This window comes from Homarus americanus, unplaced genomic scaffold (genome assembly GCF_018991925.1).
Source record: "Homarus americanus isolate GMGI-L3 unplaced genomic scaffold, GMGI_Hamer_2.0 scaffold14072, whole genome shotgun sequence".
Lineage (NCBI taxonomy): Eukaryota > Metazoa > Arthropoda > Malacostraca > Decapoda > Nephropidae > Homarus > Homarus americanus.
Genome location: NW_024754528.1, coordinates 588,574 through 609,579, shown reverse-complemented (window position 1 = coordinate 609,579; position 21,006 = coordinate 588,574). Strand labels below are relative to the sequence as shown.

The following is a 21,006-nucleotide window of genomic DNA, read 5'->3' as shown; positions in this document are numbered from 1 at the left end:
TATAGAACCAAACACACAATGTGCTTGAATAGCTCTCACACAAATGTGAATAACAAAGTGTGTGGCCAGACATACTGCCTCACACTCATGCAGTTGTCAATAAGTCACTCTCTATGTACAGAAGTAAACAAACAATGAATATGAAATACTCTGTAACATTCAACACCATAATATCCTGACCACTGGGGTCTGTTGTACACACCCTTTGTGACCTCTACTCTGTAACCCTTTTGTGTTACCGCTCACAGGAGGAGTATGGGGTGCACAATAAACTAGCTGCTGTACGAGGCAAAGTTCAATTCCTTACACTACAGCAACACATTACTGTAGTATCATTACCACCAATAAACTGACTTATGTTTGTAACTTTTGTCTCGAACTAAATAAGGTTCTCCACACTACCGTACAGGCTGTAAAACACACGTACAATTAGTTACAGATGCACACGAACACTGGGGCGGTAGGTTACAGGGAGAGTAGGTTACAGCGGGAGGGGGTAGGTTACAGGGAGGGGAGGTTACAGGGAAGGTAGGTTACAGCGGGAGGTTAGGTTACAGGGAGATTAGGTTACAACGGGGGAAGGTTACAGGGAGAGTAGATTACAGCGGGGGTGTAGGTTACAGGGAGAGGTAGGTTACAGTGGGAAAGGGGTGGGTTACAGGGAGAGGTTACAGTGGGAGGGGGTAGGTTACAGAGAGAGAAGGTTAAAAGCAGAGTGAGGTTACAGTGGGAAGGAGGTGGGTTACAGGAAGTAGGTTACAGTGGGAGGTAGGTTACAGTGGGAAGGTGGGTTACAGGAGGTTACAGTGGGAGGTAGGTTACAGGAAAGGTTAAAGCGGTGGGATTACAGTGGGAAGGTGGGTTACAGGAGGTAGGTTACAGTGGGAGGGAGTGGGTTACAGTGGGGAAGGGAGGTGGGTTACAGGAGGTTACAGTGGGAGGGTAGGTTGATGTAGAGGAAGGGTGGGTTACAGGGAGAGAGGTTACAGTGGGAGGTGGGTTACAGTGGGAAAGGGGGGTGGGTTACAGGGAATGGTTACAGTGGGAGGTGAGTTACAGTGAAAGGGTGGGTTACAGGAGAGGTTACAGTGGGAGGGTAGGTACAGTGGGAAGGGGGTGGGTTACAGGGAATGGTTACAGTGGGAGGGTAGGTTACAGTGGGGAAAGAGGTGGGTTGAGGAGGTTACAGTGGGAGGAGTGGGACCTGAGTGGGAAGGGGTGGGTTGAGGAATGGTTACAGTGGGAGGGTGATTACGTGGGAAAGGGGTAGGTTACAGGGAGAGAAGGTTTAAAAGCAGGGGTGTTGGGTTACAGTGGGGAAGAGTTGGGTTACAGGAAGTAAGTTACAGTGGGGAGGGGGTAGGTTACAGGGAGAAGGTTAAAAGCGGTGAGTTACAGTGGGAAGGAGGTGGGTTGGGAGGTTACAGTGGGAGGTAGGTTACAGTGGGAAAGGGGTGGGTTACAGGGAATGGTTACAGTGGGAGGGGGTAGGTTACAGTGGGAAAGGGGTGGGTTACAGGGAATGGTTACAGTGGGAGGGGGTAGGTTACAGTGGGAAAGGGGTGGGTTACAGGGAGAGGTTACAGTGGGAGGGGGTAGGTTACAGAGAGAGAAGGCTACAGTGGGGGGTAGGTTTCAGTGTTGGAGTATACCTGAGGAACATACTGCCAGAGGTACTTATATCCTAACCTTAGTCTAGCGGTTACAACATCTTGTAATCTAGTGATCTTGTTACTTGCTCCATATACATGTTTCACTTGATACATCTCATCATGGCGAACACTGGATTGCCTGTTTGCATTTGTCTACGGGCTTCTGATTACAGTTTTTAAGGTTCTGTTTAGTAGTCCTAGATTGTACTCCACATTGTCATTGTTAGACGCGAGTTTAAGGCAACAACCCTATCATGTTCACTGAGGCCTATGTGAGAGGGGATCCACAGCAGCTTGATCCTGACACCGTCGTCAACAAGACACATGTGCTTGTGTCTGGCTTCAGAGACAAGAGGGTGATAACCTGAGTTGAGGGTATCAAGAGCAAGTATAGAGAGGATGAGTCAGTGATGGTGAGACTGTCAGTGGCAGTGTACAAGGTGGTGGTGTGTGAGGGAGAAAGTGGTGGTGGTGGTCATTATAAGTTTACCTCCGAGATTATTATAAATTATTGGCCAGTAGGGTTAAGACCGAGATAGGAAAAGCAAAGAGGAATAGTGAACTGAAGGTAGCAAGGGAGGCGAAGTCAAACCCCAAGGGATGCTTTCAAATGTATCAAACTAAAACACGAGAAAAGATTGGACCAATACAATCAGATATCGGCGAGCTAACTGATAACAACGAAGAAATGAGCAATAATCTGATTAAATATTTTAGAACAGTTTTCACCATCGAAAATTTAAACATGATACCCGAGGCACCGACTATATACAGAGATAGTGAAGAAAATAGATTAAGCGAGACAGTAGTGACTAGTAACGAAGTTAGTAAGCAAATAGACAAGCTAAAGCCTAATAAGTCACCAGGTCCCGATGAGATATTTGCCAAAGTATTAAAGGAATGTAAGGAAGAGATTAGTATGCCCTTAGCAAATTCGTTTAACATGTCCTTAAAACAGGTGTAGTACCAGAATCCTGGAAGATAGCGAATGTAATACCCATTTTCAAGAAGGGAGATAGATCACTATCCTCTAACTACCGTCCAATCAGTTAAACATCAATTGTTGGCAAATTACTGGAAGCAATCATTTCAAACTTTATTCGAAATCATCTGGAGAAGCACAAGTTGATCAATGATTCCCAACATGGCTTCACAAGCGGGCGTTCATGTCTAACTAATCTATTAAAAAAAATTTCAGCTGTTTTCGAATCAGTGGACGAGGGGCACAACTATGATGTGGTAAATCTTGACTTTAGCAAAGCCTTCGACAGAGTCCCCCACGAAAGACTAATAAGAAAGGTGGGGGCTCATGGCATTAAAGGAGATATTCTAAAATGGATTAGTGCATGGTTACAGGACAGGAGACAGCGAGTGAGCATGAGCGGCACTAAATCCGATTGGAGTAACGTCACTAGTGGAGTACCTCAAGGCTCAGTACTTGGACCATTATTATTTATTATGTACATAAAATGACATAGATATCGGCGGACAGCAACATAAGTAAATTTGCTGATGACACTAAAATAGGGCGTGTAATTAAATGTCGAGGACTCCGCAAAATTACAGGAAGGTCTAAAAAAAAATTCGAATGGTCTGAAAAATGGCAGATGAAATTCAATGTGGATAAATGTAAAGTACTTAGTCTAGATGTAAACAGAGAAACCAGATATCAGATGAACAACGATGCTATTGAGAAATCCGAATGCGAGACAGATTTAAGTGTAATAATAAGAAGGAATCTTAAGCCAAGTAAACAATGTGTATTTGCCCGAAACAAGGCTAATAAAGTACTTGGGTTCATACAAAGGAGTGTTAGTTACAAGACTAGCGAGATCATCCTAAAACTATATCTTGCGCTCGTGAGACCTCACTTGGATTACGCAGTTCAATTCTGGTCACCGTATTACAGAATAGATTTAGAATCCCAAGAGAGAATTCAGAAGAGAATGACAAAACTAATCCCGGGCATTAGGAACCTTGAGTACAGAGACAGGTTAAAGCATCTTAATTTGCACTCCCTCGAGAGACGTAGTGAGGGGCGACATGATAGAGGTATACAAATGGAAGTCAGGGCTAAACAAAGGTGATATAACAAAGGTACTAAAACTATCCAACCAGGAGCGAACTCGTAACAATTGTTTTAAATTAGACAAATTTAGATTAAGGAACGGAATAGGTAAACATTGTTTTGAAAATAGAGTAGTGGACGAGTGGAACAAGTTACCGATCATCATCATTAGCTCGAATACGCTGGATAGCTTCAAACACAGGTTGGGTGGATATATGATCAATAGGGGTTGGGTGTAAACGGGACTGCCCAGCATGGACCAATAGGCCCGCTGCAGTTTCCTCCATTCTTATGCTCGTATGTGTGTGAGGGAGACGGTGGTGGTGGTGTGTGAGGGAGACGGTGGTGGTGGTGTGTGAGGGAGAAGGTGGTGGTGTGTGAGGGAGAAGGTGGTGGTGTGTGAGAGACGGTGGTGGGGGTGGTGGAGGTGTGTGAGGGAGAAGGTGGTGGAGGTGTGAAGGAAATAACAAATACTAGGAGATAGAAGATGATGACAACAGACATAACCGCAGGAAATACACAGAAAGATGCAATATTGACCCATAAAAGAGGAAATAAACGAAGAACAACTATAAACAGCTGAGATAATAACATCCTCTCTGAGCCAAAAGTTATTGAAAGTTGGAGAATAAGTCAAGGAATGATAACAGAGTGGAGGTAATAAAGGCAAGCAAATAATTTGGGAACCAAATCACCTGTGAGGGATATATATATATATATATATATATATATATATATATATATATATATATATATATATATATATATATATATATATATATATATATATATATATATATTGAAAAAGGCTTGTGGGTTGATGATATTGAAACAATTTATTTAGCCATAAAAATAGAGATACAGACTGGACAATAACAACAACTGAGCCAAGTGAGAGCCTGAGCCCTCTTGGTCAGTTTCCAGAACAATTTCTACACAAATTGATATGAATAGGGTCCAATATTTGACTGCAACAAAGAAACTGTTTACCACAAAGGTGTCGCCCCTGACAACTTAAAAATACCAATATCTGAAGCGTTGGAGTCCTGTACTGGACTGTACGGTACCGTACTGTGCTGTGCTGTACAGTACAGCACAGTACAGTACAGTACTGAGCTGTACTGAAATGTACTGAACTGTACTGTGCTGTACAGTACAGCACAGTACTGTACTGTGCCTTACTGTACTGTACTGAACTGTACTGTGCTGTGTTGTACAGTACAGCACAGTACAGTACAGTATTGTACTGTACTGAACTGTACTGTACTGAACTGTACTGTATTGTACTGTACTGAACTGTACTGCAATGTACTGTACTGAGCTGTGCTGTGCTGTACTGAACTGTGCCGTGCTGTACTGTACTGAACTATACTGTATTGAACTGTACTGTACTGAACTGTACTGTACTGAACTGTACTGTGCTGTGCTGTACTGTACTGAGCTGTGCTGTACTGTACTGAATTGTACTGTACTGAACTGTACTGAACTATACTGTACTGAACTGTACTGTACTGTGCTGTACTGTACTGAACTGTACTGAACTGTACTGTGCTGAGCTGTACTGGCCTGTGCTGTACTGAGCTGTACTGGCCTGTGCTGTACTGAGCTGTGCTGTACTGTACTGAATTGTACTGCACTGAGCTGTGCTGTACTGTACTGTACTGTACTGAACTGTACTGTACTGTATTGAACTGTACTGAACTGAACTGTACTGTGCTGTACTGAACTGTAATGTACTGAACTGTACTGTACTGAACTGTACTGAGCTGTGCTGTACTGTACTGAATTGTACTGAACTGTACTGTACTGAACTGAACTGTACTGTACTGTACTGAACTGTACTGAACTGTACTGTACTAAACTGTACTGCGCTGTGCTGTACTGTACTGTACTGTACCGAACTGTACCGTACTGAACTGTACTGTGCTGTGCTGTACTGTACTGTACTGAACTGTACTGTGCTGTGCTGTACTGTACTGTGCTGGACTGTGCTGTACTAAACTGTACTGTACTGTGCTGTACTGTACTGAACTGTACTGAACTGTACTGTACTGTACTGTACTGTACTGTGCTGTACTGTACTGAACTGTGCTGTACTGTACTGAACTGTACTGAACTGTACTGAACTGTGCTGTACTGTGCTGTGCTGTACTGTGCTGTACTGAACTGTACTGTACCGAACTGTACTGTACTGAACTGTACTGTACTGTGCTGTACTGTACTGAACTGTACTGTACTGTGATGTACTGTACTGTGCTGTGCTGTACTGTACTGAACTGTGCTGTACTGTGCTGTGCTGTACTGTACCGAACTGTACTGTACAGTACCGAACTGTACTTACACCAATATGAGGCAGTCATGTAAGCAAACTATTATTAAATGTACTTTCAAAGATAATACTGACTAGAAGAAACAATAACTTATCATTAAGATCAAAAAAGATTTAGTCAGGGAAGAGAAGTGGAGAAAGTAGCCAACTTTAGCTCGTGAATCTTAAGTGAAATGCTCTTCATGTTTAAAGTAATTTGTGTACCGGTGAAACACAACAATCTTATGAAGTTGAGAACGAAGGTTTACGGTAAAGACATTACCATGTTAGTAAAGAACTCTCCCAGCTGGTTTAGGTTTACACAGGGAACTATACAAGGCTGTGTGCTGTTATATATCTTCATAGTTGTTGAAGAGAACAGGTGTCAAAGGCGAGGAAGGAATATACATACAACGCATGAGTTAAGGGTTGAACAGTTAACAAAAAAAAAAAACATTATACTGTACAAACTGCTTTAAAAGACTAGTGACAAAATGCAAAGGTTACGTGCTTAAAATTAATTCAATAAAGATGGAAGTACTGTAATTACTGTTTCAAAATTATAATAAGGCTTACAATAACAATTATGGCAGGCAACAAGTATAGGATAATATGTGTTTTCTAAGTAGTGACGTAATTATGATGATAATCGTGAACAAGAAATCAAAACAGGAATAGTTAAAGCAAAAACAACCTTAAGTAATATTAGTGGACTACTGGTAGAGACATGACCTTCAGTTTTACAATAAGACCGTGGAAATGCAATGACTGGTCAGTAAAATTCTGCAGTACAGTATAGACGAGAGGCGTAGGAGACCACTTGGGATAATTTTTAATGACAGGAAAACCAATAATGAATAACTAAGGTGAACAAAACAAAAAGAGAAAAATACCGAAACCTATAACAAAGAAAAGTAAATATTTCGGCCATATTATTCGGGGTGGAGGAATGGCGGTAGAAACAAGTGGCAAATGTATAGGTAGGGCTAGAAGTTGGGTCCTCGGTGAGATGGTATAAATGAAAAGTCACGGAGAATTGACAAAGAGTTTGGAGTGGAGGGCCATCGCTTTTTATTGGATAAGACCAGGTACTGTAAGTGTGTAAGGTGACATCTTAAAGTTACGAAACATTACCCATAAGTAGGTTAGGTTAGGTTGCTGTTAGATGAAGTTATTACGGAGGCTATTCCTTCATTGTTTTCCTGCATAATTATCCATCTTCTTACAAATCTGAATTGTCATCAGAATGCTAAACACCCATGACCCCTGAAAGGCACCTCACACCTAAAGGACCCTGACCAGGCACTTTTCGGTTGGCGGATATCTCGAAGAAACAGAAAATTCGTTAATTTCCACAGGTCGTAAATCTGCCCGATTTCTTCATTATAAATGATCCAGGTACAGTAGTGCCTTACCTTCACGGCCCTGCTGTTTGAACCTTTGTTAGTCTCTCGTCAGAACAAAACTTTATCATCTGTTTCTTCCGAGACTAAATTATACACAGTGGTGACCCCGGTGCCATATTCACGAACAAATCTGCTCGCTGCCCCCCCTGACAACCCTTATTATTGTTAAAGTAAACAAAGCTGCTTATTGTTTGGAGTGGGATTTTTTTTCCGCTACTGCTAACACAGGGATAAATTTAATAAACACAAAATTACCTGAATCTTAAATGGTGGATGAGGGGCGCAGCGCCTAGCGTCGGCAGCGCTGAAGAAGCGTCAGGTTAAAAAAAATAGATTTCTGAATTTTACCCGGTTTAAAAAAAATCAAATTCTTTACCGATTTATTTTATTTATTTAATATATATATATATATATATATATATATATATATATATATATATATATATATATATATATATATATATATATATATATATATATATATATATATTTTTTTTTTTTTTGGGGGGCTATATCGCATATTATTATAACGGAACTTTACTCACACATGTATGTGTGTGTGTGTGTGTGTTATCTCAAGAGACAAGGGTCCAGGAGACAACTTAGTATAGCCACAAAAGGGGAGAATAACGAGGAAAAGTTAAGAAAACCATAGCGCTTTGTGTAGATAAACTATAAGGGAACAATATAACAATAACCTACTGAATCTAACCTGACCTAACCTCACATAACCTTCCTTAACCTAACTTCTCTTCACATAACCTTCCTTAACCTACAGTATGTAGCGACTGGTTAAGATAGTGAGCCATAGTTTAAACAAGACCATTTCACCACACATAAACTTACTCCGGTCTCACACACGTCCTTTGTATTTCAAGACTAAATCAGATGAACCTCCCTAAATTAAGTATTAGGATATTATATTATCATTAGAAATACAATGCCGTTTACATATATGTTAGGCTCCAAGGCCGAATTCAATCACCGAACGGAAAAAAAGACCACAACGCGTTATGGTTGTTTTCCAAACACCAGAAATCGAAATTTTGCTTCATGCGTTTTTACCAACAGAGTTTTAGACAGTCTCGAAATTCCTCTAACCTAACCCAATCTAACTTAACCAAACCAAACAATCTAATCTAACCCAAACTAACGTAACGTAACGTAATGTAACGTAGCCTAATCTAACCCAACCCAAAGAAACCCAAACTAACCTAACCTAACCAATAGAGAAATATCGCTTTCGGTTATTTTTTAAAACGTTCACAACGTTTTCCGATGATTTAGCCCAACATATACAATGCCAAGTTTGTATGTGGTTTACCTATGATAGTTGTTGTATATTTCCTTGTTACCTGCATCGCTCTTAACAACCCACGAGTGAAAACTGTACAAGAGATAACTACTTTGTGTGACTAATACATCAAAACCTGTATCCACGACCCGGGGCTACACAGCCTAAGGTTGGGAACCTTCAAAGATTCGTATCTTAAGTTTTGTTTTTAAGTCAAGTTGTATTATACAAATGGCTCACTTGGTCACGGAACAAAAGTTAACAAGATGGTTCTGGAACTGTACAAAGACTTTACCTCAGCTAAAACACTTCTCTTGTACTGAGATCTACCGTACAGTACATACGAATGTTTAAAGAATACGGACACTGGGTTGAGGATTTCTCTGGGAAAATGATTAACTGGCATCTCGACCCACACCAGCCTCGGCAATCATCTCTAATGATAATTACTTTAATGACAGATGATGATAATGATGATGGAATTATTCTGATGGAGACGGATGATAGCTGTGGCCCGGCCAGCTATGTTGGCCCAACACCATTATAATGGTGATGGTGTGGTGGTGATGGTGCGGTGGTGATGGTGTGGCGGTGATGGTGTGATGGTGTGGTGGTGATGGTGTGGTGGTGGCGGTGATGGTGTGGCGGTGATGGTGCGGTGGTGATGGTGTGGCGGTGATGGGTGCGGTGGTGATGGTGTGGCGGTGATGGTGCGGTGGTGATGGTGTGGCGGTGATGGTATGATGGTGATGGTGTGGTGGTGATGGTGTGGCGGTGATGGTGTGGTGGTGTGGTGTGGCGGTGATGGTGTGGCGGTGATGGTGTGGTGGTGATGGTGTGGCGGTGATGGTGTGGTGGTGTGGTGGTGATGGTGTGGTGGTGGTGTGGTGGTGATGGTGTGGCGGTGATGGTGTGGTGGTGTGGTGTGGCGGTGATGGTGTGGTGGTGATGGTGTGGTGGTGATGGTGTGGTGGTGATGTGGTGGTGATGGTGTGGCGGTGATGGTGTGGTGATGGTGTGGTGATGAAGATTGTGGTGGAGATGGTGATAGTTTGGTGGTCATGGTGATTGTAGTGGTGATAGTGATTGTGGCGGTGATGGTGATAGGGTAGTGGTGATGGTGATGAAGTGCTGATCGTGTTTCAGTGATAGTGTAGTTGTGGTGGTGATAATTTGGTCGTACTGGTGGTGGTGAAAGTGAGCGATGATGACATTATGGTTGTGGTGAGCGTGGTGGTGGCGGTGAAAGTGCAGGTGATGGTGATAGTAGGGTTGTGATAGTGAGTGATGCTAATGTGGCGATAGTGGCGGTAATAACAAGGTGGTGGTGACAGTATGGTGGCGGAGGTTGTGATAGTATGGTGATGATGGTGACAGTATGGTGGTGCTAGTAACAGTATGGTGCTGCTAGTAATGTATGGTGCTAATAACAGTATGGTGCTGCTAGCTTATTCTATCATTCTACAACCATATTTATAAACAATAATCATACTATTTTTTTCCATTTTGTTTTATATATATATTGTCTATTCTAATGAGGACTGACCACACGTTAATCATTCCTCCTCCCAGTCTTCGCTTCTCTAATCACAAGATGATTAGTTCAGCTGCCAGAGTTCATAAGATTTTTTTTTCTCAAATTATGGACGAATTTGGCCGAGCTCACTAAACTGTTGATGTCTCTCCGAAGAATAGGTGAACAGAACAGTATTTAATTTTCTAAGTGAAGACTAACTAAGAAATTCTAGACTCAATATTTCCTTTCTTCTCGGCATTGTTTATTATACACAAGGTTATCACTGGGACGGTGCTCAGTGACATATCAAACATATAATGGAGTGAGTTTTAATCCTTTACATACCACTCTCAATGGTGACGCATTCATTTTTTTTCTTTAATAAACCGTGTAACATAAAAAAGGTTATATGACATATTCTATATACGGTCAATACAGTGTACCTTTAGCACCGTGGAGCCCAGGTTCAGAATCCCTGCTATAATGCGTCTGGGCTTGTAACACCAACATACATTTTTATACTGCACTGTACATTATTGCAGCGTACAAATATCTCCTTTATTGTGCCGCAAACTTCAGAAGTGACGTCGATTAGTGTTTGTTCAAGTCATTAGTATTGGACTGTTCGTGTCTTCTAAGATGAAAATGATTTTTTTTTTCGCTGATCTCTTCATTACTTTGAACATATTCTCCACAACGTTATTCTTATATTAATCTTTTCCAAAACCTCGTATAGGAGTTTTCTTTTGTGTTCTTGACTACATAACGTTCATCTTCCTTCATTATTTTCTATACAACTTGTTACAGCTCCTTCCTTACTTGTCTCTCTTACCGTATTGGACCTTCTTCTTTACCACTGTGGTGTTAATTCTCTGCCCCACTACATTATACAGTTGGTCTATTTAGCTGTATTTGACTCGCATTTATCTGTAAGTGTTTTAAATTTCACTCAGTGTATTATTATTATTATTGACTTGTGAGATATTTGTACCAGTGAGGCTTAACTGTTCGGTCCAGGCCACACAGTTGAGCTTCCTAACCTTGTCCATGGGAAGTTGTTCATCTAAAATTCGGACATAGTGTGTGTTACTGTGTGTTGAACTTGGTCCCATACTGTATATTTCATGATCGTCTCCCCCAAGCTTCCCCCTACACTTATATCATCTACGAGGTCCTCTACAGTACACAACACTGGTATGAATGAGTTAGTTGGAAAACATAGTGTGGAGGGAACTCATCCTGGAAGAAGTTGTTGTTGTTGATGACAGGGCAGTGACGACAGTAGGATTGGGTCAGTTAACTTTCAAAATGAACTAGTTAAGTTAATTTGGGAATTTGACCTACTAAGTTAAACCATATTCTGAAAATTAACTACCGTAATTAAATCAAGTTCATTTGAAAAGTTAACAAGTTTAGTTACTCCATCAACTACTTTGTTTTCTTGATACTAACTAATGGGCTTTGTGTGAAATATAACATAGTCTAGAACTGCTTTTAGTGTCCTTGTGGCATGGTCGGTAACGTTCCCTGGTCCCACTCAGTAGGTCGAGGGTTCGAGTCCTGGCTGGTGAGGTCATTGATTATATGTTCAAAGTCTGCGTGTTATATGTTCTTGTGGTTATCAACATATATATATATATATATAACCACAAGAACATGTGTTCTTGTGGTTATCAGCATATACTTGCTTCACGCACACCTACAGTGATTTACTTGCACACACACACACATATATATATATATATATATATATATATATATATATATATATATATATATATATATAATTCGATCCCCGGCATTTGGCTCTGTCTACTCAGCAGTAATTGGGAACCTGGATGTTAATCGATTTGCGGATCGTATTCAGGGTAATGGTTAGCCAGTGCAGTTGGCGAGTTGTCCGGTCTTCTCGGACTATTCCTTGACACTGGGTCATGCAGCTCGTTAACTTTGAGTGTGGTTGCTGTATTGGCGACAGCTTCTACACCTTACACAAATGCACACCTAGATGGTCCTTGGGCCGGCCACGAGGGTTATGAGAGAAGCCGCCGTGGTAGAGCAACACCCTAACTTGTCAAGGTGTGATATTTTAAGTTAAGTCTGCTGCCAAACTTGGTGAATCGATGGGTCGAGCAAACCTTACTAAGGGTAAATTTAACACTGGAACCTGTTAAAAGAAAATTATTGCCCGAATGACTATCTGTCCACCTCTACTAACCTTACTTGTCAATGGGTCTATGGGGGGGGGGGGTCTAACCACTTGAAACCGCCCGCTTTTAAAAGGAAAATTAATTGACAATTAATTAAAGTTTATAAATTAATTTTAGGAAATTTCAATTAACTTAAGTTAACCCGTATTTCAAAATCTAACTGGCTAAGTTAATTAACTTAATCGACCCGACCCCCGGTAGTTTATGGTGATGATGATGGTAATATGGTGATGGTGGTAGTATGATGATGGTGGTGGTGGTAGTATGATGATGGTGGTGGTGGTAGTATGATGACGGTGGTGGTAGTATGATGACGGTGGTGGTAGTATCGTAATGATGGTAGTGGTAGTATGGTGATGATGGTAGTATGGTGATGATGGTAGTATGGTGATGGTGGTTAGTATGATGATGGTGGTGGTGGTAGTATGATGACGGTGGTGGTAGTATCGTAATGATGGTAGTGGTAGTACGGTGATGATGGTAGTATGGTGATGATGGTAGTATGGTGATGGTGATAGTATGAAGATGATGGTAATATGATAATGGTGGTAGTATGATGATGGTGGTCGAAGTATGGTGATGATGGAGGTAGTATGGTGATGATGGTGGTAGTATGATGATGGTGGGAGTATGGTGATGATGATGGTGGTAGTATGATGATGGTGGTCGAAGTATGATAATGATGGTCGTAGTATGGTGATGGTGATGGTGGTAGTATGATGATGGTGGTCGTAGTATGATAATGATGGTCGTAGTATGGTGATGATGGAGGTAGTATGGTGATGATGGAGGTAGTATGGTGATGATGGTGGTAGTATGGTGATGATGGTGGTAGTATGATGATGGTGGTCGTAGTATGATAATGATGGTTGTAGTGTAGTGGTGATGGTGATAGTATGGTGATGATTTTGGTGAAGGTAGCAGTATGATGACGATGATGGTGGCAGTGTGGTGGTGATGGTGGTAGTGTGGTGGTGATAGTGGTATGATGATGATGGTGGTAGTGTAGTGGTGATGGTGGTAGTATGGTCGTGACGCCTGGCAGTATGGTGGTGATATTAAGACGGTCAGTGATGATAAAATAGTGAATGATAATATGGTGATGGTGACAGTTTGGTGGACAGTGATGAGTACGATGAGTAATGAGTATGGTGAGTGATGAGTATGGCGGATAATGATTGTTAGGTGATGAGTATAGAGCATAAGTACGATGGATGATGATTATGTTGTGATGAATATGGTGAATGATGAGTATGGACCTTAACCTATACGCCAGGTGGTGAGTATGATGAATAGTGATTATGGTGAATGATGATTGTGTCAGGTGATGTGTATGTTGTATGATGAATAATGAGTATATTATATGATGAGTATGTTGGGGTGATGAACATGTTGGGTCATCAGCGTCATCACCACCACCATCATTACCACCACCACAACCATCATCCCCGCGATCAATATCACCACCATCGTCATTACCATCATCGTCATCATCAACACCATCATCATCGCCCCCACCATCATCATAACCATCAGCATCACCATTATCATCACAACCATCATCACCATCATCAACACCACCACCATCATCATAACCATCACCACCATCATCAACACCACCATCATAACCCCCACCACCATCATAATCATCAGCATCACCATCACCACCACCACCATCATCACCGCCATCATCACCACCACCACCATCATCATCATCATCATCATCACCACCACCACCATCATCACCGCCATCATCATCACCGCCATCATCATCATCACGGCCATCATCATCACCGCCATCATCATCATCATCATCATCACCGCCATCATCATCATCATTTACAGCCATTCTCCACTCGTGCTGGGTTCACGTCATTACCTCACGGCGCGGTATCCTGGTTCCCCCATCAGGCAAATTTCAACCAAGTTTTGCAGCTGGATGTATTTTCCTATCACAGACAACACACTAATATTATATGGTGAGTATGTTGGGTTATGAGTATGTTGTGTTGAGTATGTTGGGTGATGAGTATGTTATGTGTTGAGTATGTTGGGTTATGAGTATGTTAAATGTTGAGTATGTTGGGTTATGAGTATGTTGTGTTGAGTATGTTGGGTTATGAGTATGTTGTGTTGAGTATGTTGGTTATGAGTATGTTATATGTGAGTATGTTGGGTTGGTGAGTATGTTGTGTGTTGGAGTATGTTAATATGAGTGTTGTAAAGGAGTATATTGGGTTAAGTGAGTATGTTGTGTGTTGAGTATGTTGGGTTATGAGTGTTATATGTTGAATATGTTGGGTTATGAGTATGTTATGTGTTGAGTATGTTGCTATGAGTATGTTATGTGTTGAGTATGTTGGGTTATGAGTATGTTGTGTTGAGTATGTTGGGTTATGAGTATGTTATGTGTTGAGTATGTTGGGTTATGAGTATGTTTAAAATGCTGAGTATGTTGGGTTATGAGTATGTTGTGTTGAGTATGTTGGTTATGAGTATGTTGTGTTGAGTATGTTGGGTTATGAGTATGTTATATGTTGAGTATGTTAAGTTACGAGCATGTTGTGTGTTGAGTATGTTGGGTTATGAGGTTATGTGTTGAGTATGTTATTATGAGATGTTGTGTGTTGAGTATGTTGGTTATGAGTGTTATGCGTTGAATATGTTGGTTATGAGTATGTTATGTGCTGAGTATGTTGGGTTATGAGTATGTTGGTGTGTTGAGTATGTTGGGTTAAGGAGTATGTTGTGTTGAGTATGTTGGGTTATGAGTATGTTATGTGTTGAGTATGTTGGGTTATGAGTATGTTGTGTTGAGTATGTTGGGTTAAGGAGTATGTTGGGTGACGAGTACGTTGGTGACGAGTATGTTGGGTGGTGGAGTATGTTGGCCATGAGTATGTTATGAGTATGTTGGGTTATGAGTATGTTATAAGGCTGAGTATGTTGGGTTATGAGTATGTTATGACGAGTACGTTGGTGACGAGTATGTTGGGTAGTGAGTATGTTGGGTTATGAGGATGATGGGTATGTTGGGTGGTGAGTATGTTGGGTTATGAGTATGATGGATATGTTGTGATGAGAATGTTATGTGATGAGTATGTTGGGTGGTATGTTGGGTTATGATTATGTTGGGTTATGAGTATGTTGGGTGGTGAATATGTTGGGTTATGAGTACGTTGGGTGATTATGTTATGTGATGAGATGTTGGGTGATGAATATGTGATGAATAAATTGGGTGGTGAGTATGTTGGGTGATGAATATGTTGTGATGAATAAGTTGGGTGATGAGTATGTTGGGTGATGAGTATGTTGGGTGATGAGTATGTTGGGTGATGAGTATGTTGGGTGATGAATATGTGATGAATAAATTGGTGGTGAGTATGTTGGGTGATGAATATATTGTGATGAATAAGTTGGGTGATGAGTATGGTGGTATGTTGGGTGAGTATGTTGGGTGATGAGTATGCTGGGTGGTGAGTATGTTGGGGATGAGTATGTTGGGTGATGAGTATGTTGGGTGATGGGTGGGTGGTGAGTATGATGGGTGGTGAGTATGCTGGGTGGTGGGTATGTTGGGTGATGAGTATGTTGGATGATGAGTATGTTGGGTGATGAGTATGTTGGTGTGGTGAGTATGCTGGGTGATGAGTATGCTGGGTGATGAGTATGTTGGATGATGAGTATGTTGGGTGATGAGTAAGACTGATGACTGGTCGGTACGGTGAGTAAGACGGCGGTGATGAATTTTTGTAAACAGTTGATGATTGTGATGATGAGTGGTGAGAACAGTGGCCGCAAAGACGAGCCATTCATGTATTCTGGAACAAAACCATGGCACAACGTCCTCAGCTGAAGTTGTGCAGGAGTGAGTGGTGACAGCTGGGGCAAGGTGGTTACGCTAACAACAGTAGTTCTTCCGCCTGCTGAACCTGTTATAACTAGCATTACCACTTCCTCCCCTCACTCTGCAAAAATCTCTCTCACCACACATCCGGACAAGCACACAATCATATAAAAACACACGCATTTACACAAACGTTGTTGAACAGACGCGCAGATACTCTGGCGCAGGCGCATGTAGATACACACCTTCATGATGGGTCTGGGCGGAGTGTCTCTGGGTTGGGGCATGTGCTGGGGGAAGCCGAGAGCACCCAGCAGGCCCTGGTGATGGGTGTGGGTCGAGGTGTGGGCGTGGGGTTGGTGATACTGTGTCTGCTGGAAACCGTGAAGAGGCGGGGGTCTGGATTGGGTGGGCGTGCTGGTGATGGGAATGTAAGGTTGTGGGCGGCCCAAGAAGGCGTGGAGAGGTTCCCAGTACTCCCACTGGGGACTGGAGATCTCCCCCGCTAGGAGCTGCCTGCGGGTGCGGTTGTAGAGCGCCTTAAGGTTGTTGAGCCGCTGGCGGGCCTCGTCCCCTGAGACGTCCTTGCGACGAGAGAGGGCGGCGGCCAGCGAGGCCCAGATGGCCCGGTGGTTCTTCTTCTCGCTGCTGAACTTGGTCTGCCACTCGTCGCTCGTGTACATCGATATCAGCTCCACAGTCTCTTCATAAGTCCAGTTGCGAGACCTGCCTCGCTCCATGCCCATACTGTCCTGCAGGTCTGCCCACCCTCCCCAGGGCATGCCTGCGCCCCCGTCCATGTTGAGGAGGGCCTGGGGCAGTGGAGGTGGCCTCGAGGGCCCACCCACGCCAGTCATCAACCCACTAACACTCGAAGAAGTAGGAGTAACTGGGAGACTGCGAGGGACAGTGGAGGGCGAGGGCGAGGCGGAGTTGTCAGTTGTCATGGGGTTGTGCATGGTCATGTTCATGTTGTTGCCCACGTTGGAGCCCATGCCCGCTCCTGCCACCAGGCCTGCCAGGCCTAACAGCTGATGAGGAGGTAGTTGGTGGGGCCCCGGCAGCTGGGGGGGCTCGCTACCAATACCTGCACGCTCGCTGTTCATGTTGTCACTTCGTATATCAACAGAGAACAGTAAGACAAGAGTGTAGGTACAGCAAGACACAGCGCCACTCACACAGATCACAGCACACACCGCTCCGCACACACAGCTTATACTACAACACTTGGACGCGGCCGCCGCTCTAGACTGGCGGGAACGCGGGCGCAGCTTCAAAACATTTGCGTTAACTGCTGTGCGCATGCGCTCCTGAGCCTTCAGTGTGCCACGAGGGTCGTATCCCACTGATAAAACTCACAACATCCGCCCCTATGGAAGCCATTATCATTTGATGATCGTCAAGTCAGCGCGACCCCGATATAAGCCCCCCGCACCCCGCCATCAGGCGCCTGATCATCATCATCACCATTATCATCATCATTACGCGGGCCGCGTCGGACCCAAACGAGCACCGGTAATGATGATCATCATCATTACGTTGATGACGCACCAGGAAATGACGATGGTAATGGCAGGGCCTAATGATAGTTTGTGTGGGGAGGTAATATCAGGGAATATAAAATATACGGATTCTGATAACAAACCTGAATACTCCATCAGCCGTTCAGACCTCGTTAGTGAACACCTCCTCCCTCACCATATATCCTGTACACACACCACTGCCTCTCTCTCCTCCACATATTCTCACCTCAATACCTTTTCCTTTATTTCCTAACAGGTTTAAGGTATTCTCTCCCTCCTCTTCTCCGTTACACTCGCTTCCGACACATTCTCTCATGTTTTCTCTCTTCGTTCCTCTCATTGTTTCCCTTTCCTATTTTATTGTTCATCATCGCTGCTGCCATCAGTGCCTCACACACACCCCTCCACACTCCCTTACCACCCCTCCATAATCTCACTTAACATTCCCCTCCCCCTCCCTTCACGTCCTCTCTCCCTCTCTTACTCCCTCTATCTTTTTACTTGGGCCCCCACCTGACTCTCTTCCTTCACCTTAACTTATCCACACAGTCCCACAAAATAAAGCTCCGCCATATCTCATTTTCTTTTCCATCAGTTGCAGAAAGTTCTGAAGTCAATTAAAGTTCACAACAGTTTCCCTGCGCCAGAGGCCAGGGTGTGCTGGGAGGCGAGGCGGGACGCGGTGGAGGAGACGAGGGAGGCTCACACTACCACGACGTGTTGCCTCTCTTACCCCAACCTGCATCACATTACCGCCACGTCTGAGCACCAGCCATCATCACTCTGGACCACCAGGTGCTCCTCCTCCCTCCACATACTCTACTGTACACTTTCCTTCTGAACACGTTTTCTTTCGTGTTACACAAGTTTCGTGTACACTCCGCCTCACTAACTGTTAAAGCTTACATCACCCACTTCACCTATTTCCCACATCACTGTAATAGTCAAAATTTGACTCAACAGTCAAACTCCTCGGCAGAGTTTACGAGAATTCTAACTTTCTTTCCAGAATATATATTTTCTGAACTCGGTAATAAATTAGTCATGGCAAAAGGAAAATCCTTGATTTTTCAGTCAAACCTAGAAAGCAATTAAACTACTCTTTATCTACTTGGTTTAATACATTTTGGTCACACACACAATATATATATATATATATATATATACATATATATATATATATATATATATATATATATATATATATATATATATATATATATATACACTGTATGTTAACATCTCACTATCAACAATAATAATACTGAACACAAATATTAGTATCAAGAGAAACATCACGTAATAACTGGATAAATTCACAGGACATTTATTTCAGCTGAGATATTCCACCAAAACAACAACTGCTAAACCAAGTATTACCTTGGTAGTTTATCACTACTCTGCCTTGGCAGCTAAGAGGGCGCTCGGCACTCCTACACATAATGCCCAGTTCCCACTCTGTAACAGTAGGTTGGCGATAGGAAGGTCTTCCAGCCATAATACTTGCTTCAAATTTAACTCATGGCAACCAAGACACCATGCCATCAGGTAATCACGGCTAACCCACGTAGGCGTGGAAAATGGCAGTAAGCGGTAATGATGATGATGATGATGATGATGATGATGATGATGATGATGATGAAGACGACGGTGGTGATGATAATGATGATGATGATGATGGTGATGATGACGGTGATGTAGACGACGACGGTGGTGGTGGTGGTGATGATGACGACGACGTGATGATGATGATGACGACGGTGATGATGATGATGATGACGACGGTGGTGGTGGTGGTGATGATGACGACGGTGATGATGATGATGACGATGATGATGGTGATGATGACGACGATGATGACGGTGATTATAACGACGGTGATGATGATGATGAAGAAATTCCTCGTAAGATTTCACCAACTGCAGTTTTATTTATACTTCGCCTTACTACCATACAAAGACACTATATCACCTGAACCTAATCACCAGAGCAGTCATTATATATACGAGGCGCGATAAACACTTGCGCCTTTGTTGATGTAGAGATGCCAGTCTGTCTACCACACCTGTCTGTGTTGTACTCCAGTACCACACCTGTCTGTGTTGTACTCCACTACCACACCTGTCTGTGTTGTACTCCACTACCACACCTGTCTGTGTTGTACTCCACTACCACACCTGTCTGTGTTGTACTCCACTACCACACCTGTCTGTGTTGTACTCCACTACCACACCTGTCTGTGTTGTACTCCACTACCACACCTGTCTGTGTTGTACTCCACTACCACACCTGTCTGTGTTGTACTCCACTACCACACCTGTTGTACTCCACTACCACACCTGTCTGTGTTGTACTCCACTACCACACCTGTCTGTGTTGTACTCCACTACCACACCTGTCTGTGTTATACTCCACTACCACACCTGTCGGTAATGTACTCCACTACCACACCCTGTCTGTGTTGGTACCACCACCACACCTGTCTGCAGTTGTACTCCACTACCACCTGTTCAGGCACTCCACCACCACACCTGTCTGTGCTTGCACTCCACCACCACACCTGTCTGTTGCACTCCACTCACCACACCTGTCTGTGCTGTAATCCACTAACACACCTGTCTGTGCTGCACCTGTACCACCACACCTGTCTGTGCTGCACTCCACCACCACACCTGTCTGTTGCACTCCACTACCACACCTGTCGGTGGTAATGCACTCCACCACACACCCAAGTGCACGTACTCTACCACCACACCTGTCTGTGTTGTAATTCACTACCACACCTGTCGGTACACCACCACACACCTGTCTGTGTTGTACTCCACTCACCACACCTGTCTGTTGTACTCCACTACCACACCCAGTCTGTGCTGTAATCCACTACCACACCTGTCTGTGCTTGTAATTCACTACCACACCCAGTCTGTGCTGTACCCACTACCACACCTGTCTGTGTTGCACCACTCACCACGCCACCTGCTTTGCAATGCACTCCACTCACCACACCCTGTCGGTATGTACTCCTACTACCACACCTGTCTGTGTTGCACTCCACCACCACACCTGTCTGTGTTGTAATCCACTACCACACCTGTCTGTGCTTGTACTCCACTACCACACCCGTCTGTGCTGTAATTCAATTACCACACCTGTCTGTGCTGGTACCTGACTCACCACACCTG

The 21,006-nt window shown here is 43.2% G+C and overlaps 1 protein-coding gene across 2 annotated transcripts in view; it reads right to left on the bottom strand.

Moving 5' to 3' along the window:
• LOC121855814 (zinc finger and BTB domain-containing protein 17-like) overlaps positions 1-21,006 on the bottom strand; it is a 141,118-nt gene that overhangs the window by 88,959 nt on the left and 31,153 nt on the right. Inside the window, exon 1 of one of the 2 annotated variants that reach the window (XM_042350927.1) lies at positions 16,547-17,552. The exons of the other annotated variant lie outside the window; for it this stretch is intronic. Within the exon in view, the coding sequence (XP_042206861.1) occupies positions 16,547-17,407 (861 nt within the window). The 5' untranslated portion in view covers positions 17,408-17,552. Of the gene's footprint in view, positions 1-16,546; positions 17,553-21,006 lie in introns of those variants that run through there. 2 annotated transcript variants of the gene reach the window in all.